Here is a 3,280-nt window from a genome sequence, read left to right on the forward strand (position 1 = left end):
CAGATGGTTGTGAGCCACCATGTGGTTGCTGGGAATTGAACTCAGGACCTTTGGAAGAGGAGGCAATGCTCTTAACCGCTGAGCCATCTCTCCAGCCCCCTCTTGGTGTTTTTGAGATAGAATCTCTCATTGACTTGGTACTTTCTGAGCAGGCTAGGCTGGCAAGTCAGTGAACCCTACAGATCTGCCTGTCTTTGCCTTCCCAGCCTTGAATTATAAGCAAATGCCACCTTTTTTATTTTTTTGAGGGGGGGATTATTTTATTAATGTGTTGTGAGGTTTAAATGCAGGTCCTCAAGCTTGCACAGCAAACACAGAAGCAGAGGCAGCTTCCATCAAGTAGTTTTGTTTGTTTGTTTTGAGACAGGGTTTCTCTGTCAGGACAGCCCTGGCTGTCCTGGAGCTAGTTCTTGTAGACCAGACAGGCCTTGAACTCACAGAGATCTGCCTGCCTCTGCTGGGATTAAAGGCATGTGCCACCACCCACAAATGCCATTTTCCCCTACAGGCTTACTGAACTTCCCCCACCCATCACGAAGCACACCCTTCTTGCATCATCTGTCTTCAGTGCCCTTCCCCTCAAGCTTGGGCACAGTTTCCAGTGAACTAAACACGCAGTGTGGCTCTTAGCAACACTCCCAGTACTCTGCTGCTGCTGGACCTTGGGAATTCATACACAACTTACCACTGCTTCCGTCTACGGACTCACTGACAACACAGGATACTCTAAATAGAGACCCGTCAAATGGCTTTAAATAAAGCAGTTCTTACCTTCCACCTGTCCGTGTACTCTTGCCTCTCCTGTCGGATCTGCAGTACCACAGAAACGATCTACACCTCTCAGTGAAACACTGTCGGAGATACTCTGTGGAAGAAGACATCAAAATGAGTCACATACGGATTTCTTAATCGTTTTCTAAAATAGTTCAATTCCCTGTTTAAACAGAAAAATAAGACAGCATGCACTCATAAGAAACATGCCAGTGCTGGGCGGTGATGGAGCACGCCTTTAATCCTAGCACTTGGGAGGCAGAGGCAGGCGGATCTCTGTGAGTTCTAGACCAGCCTGGTCTACAAGAGCTAGTTCCAGGACAGGCTCCAAAGCCACAGGGAAACCCTGTCTCGAAAATAAATAAATAAGTAAATAAATAAATAAATATGCCAGTAAAGGAAACTCTCTAAATTTGCTCTCTAGATCAAACCTAACTTTGCTCTGCATCTATGAAGGAAAGCATGAAAGATCAGAAGAACATATTCATAAAAATATTAATTTATTTTCATGTTTCAATGAGCAACTAAGCTCAGAATACTTAACATTACTTCTTATTCTCCATGTAATGTAAGGGGATGATTTAAGAAAACAGACATTTTAAGATAGCATGAAACACTTAAAATGTACCCAATGGTAGAAGTTTAAAGTCAAAATAAGAAACCTGGCATGCATGGTAAGAGACTTCAGGGTGTGCCACACTGGTTACACACAGAGCATGGTAGAAGCTCCTCCTATATTTAGGTAAACGAAGCTTAGAAAAATCTAAGAATTGTTGTGTAAAATTTTTACTGCCAGCAAAAATAGCTGAATAAAAACAATAAATCTTTTCTTTGTATAAATAAAATCCACAAAAATCAGATGTAGAATATGACCCCTTCTCAATCAAAAAGGAACTTCTAAAATATGCAGTAAGCTTTGATAAGAAATGATATAAAATATTTAAGTGTTTAAAATTTGCTAGGGAATTGTTTTGAATATAGTATAGTATAGTGTGTGTGTGTGTGTGTGTGTGTGTGTGTGTGTGTGTGTGTGAATATCAGACTTTGTGCTTCTGAATCATCTCAGGACATTTAGAGCAAATGATGAACAAATGTGATTCACTGTTCTTTGGAACGTTCTGGACTCTCATGGGCTGGCTACTGCTTCCATCCTCTAGGTGGGAGTCTAAATGTCATTCTCAGAAAACACCCTAGTAAGGCCACCGCCACTCCTCCCTCCTACTTGCTTTATACGAAGCATTTAGACTGACTTACAATAGGTTGTTTGGTCCTCTGTTCTATCGTTACTTGAGCACTGAGCCCTCATTTGCAGTAGTCAGCATCTAACTGCCTCGGACATAACAGTAACTCAGCCACAGAAATGTACTCAGGGGCAAAGCATTCAAGCTCTCATTAGAAAGACCGCGTGCATGGAATCACTAGATTCTTCTCGGTTATCTCAACTAATGCTTTATTGAGACTTACCATTTCCAGACTGGAAATGTGTCTGCCCCTTCTACCTTCCCATTTTTTTTTTCTTGACACTACTTCTCCACTGCCCTCTGGCAGGAAACTGGCCCTCAGTGTCCATCTCATTTTGAAGAGCACTCGGCTCTTGCTGCTACATATTTGCAGACACCTGTTACACCTCACAAGATGTTTATCTCCTCACCACACCTGTGCACCACACGTCTTTATGGCACAACAAAGTCACTGATGTTCAGACAGGTTAATTTCCCCACCCCCCAAATTCTATAAATATTAAATGCCAGGACTATGTATGAACACATCTTGACTGTGGTGATTCCAGTATGCAGTCACTACACATCCAAGCCGGCCCCAACTCGTTCTGTGGTGGTGTCATTCAAACTGGCAATCATTGATATTTATGTTACTTCAAGCATGGATCCTACACTGAACTCCATACATTTCACTTCTGAAAATGATTTAAATATATTAAAGAAGAAGTTAAATTAAGACAAATTTAAACGGAATCGCTGTAACCCCACAGTGACGTTCATTCTCTCCCTTCTCCTGACTTACAGTTTCCAGTCTCATTTGCTAGCCTTTCAGGGTTCAGAAGGACCCCATGGCACTTGCACACCCCATATCTATCACAGAACCTTGTAGGTCACAGGTTGAAATGATTTTTTAATTTTTAATTAAACTTAACCCAAAGTTGTTCCTTCTGACTTCCACATTATTAAACGAGTCATACAAACTAGCAGAATTGTACTATGAGCTGCACCCGGTAGCTAACTGTTACCTATAGGTTAACATGGGAGGAAACACCCTCAAAGGCATCATGTGGATGAGAAAGCAAGCATCTTATGTTTCCTGGTCAGTACCTCAGAATCCCAAGGTGATTCTTCATCTTCATCTTCTCCTAATCCTAACGCAGTCATCATTTCTGTAAAATGTGGTCATACATACATACGTTAATGAGAATATTTATCACTAATTTCTTTCTTTCTTTTTCTTTTCCTTTTTTTTTTCTTTCTCTCTCTCTCTCTTTTTTTTTTTTTTTTTT

The 3,280-nt window shown here is 41.1% G+C and overlaps 1 protein-coding gene across 4 annotated transcripts in view; it reads right to left on the reverse strand.

Annotated features, from left to right (window-relative positions):
• The window catches only part of LOC101983299 (ankyrin repeat domain-containing protein 26-like), a 72,275-nt gene that overhangs the window by 49,068 nt on the left and 19,927 nt on the right, over positions 1 to 3,280 (reverse strand). For all 4 annotated transcript variants that reach the window (XR_003378479.1, XM_026788147.1, XM_026788148.1 and 1 more), the window contains exons 11-12: positions 3,099 to 3,160; positions 772 to 865 (exon numbers count right to left, since the gene is read on the reverse strand). Coding sequence is in view for 3 of the 4 variants with exons in the window: in XM_026788147.1 (XP_026643948.1) it covers positions 772 to 865; positions 3,099 to 3,160 (156 nt within the window). In the remaining variant the exon portion in view is untranslated. The remainder of the gene's footprint in view (positions 1 to 771; positions 866 to 3,098; positions 3,161 to 3,280) is intronic.

The sequence above is a fragment of the Microtus ochrogaster genome, unplaced genomic scaffold (genome assembly GCF_000317375.1).
Source record: "Microtus ochrogaster isolate Prairie Vole_2 unplaced genomic scaffold, MicOch1.0 UNK1, whole genome shotgun sequence".
Taxonomy (NCBI): Eukaryota; Metazoa; Chordata; class Mammalia; order Rodentia; family Cricetidae; genus Microtus; species Microtus ochrogaster.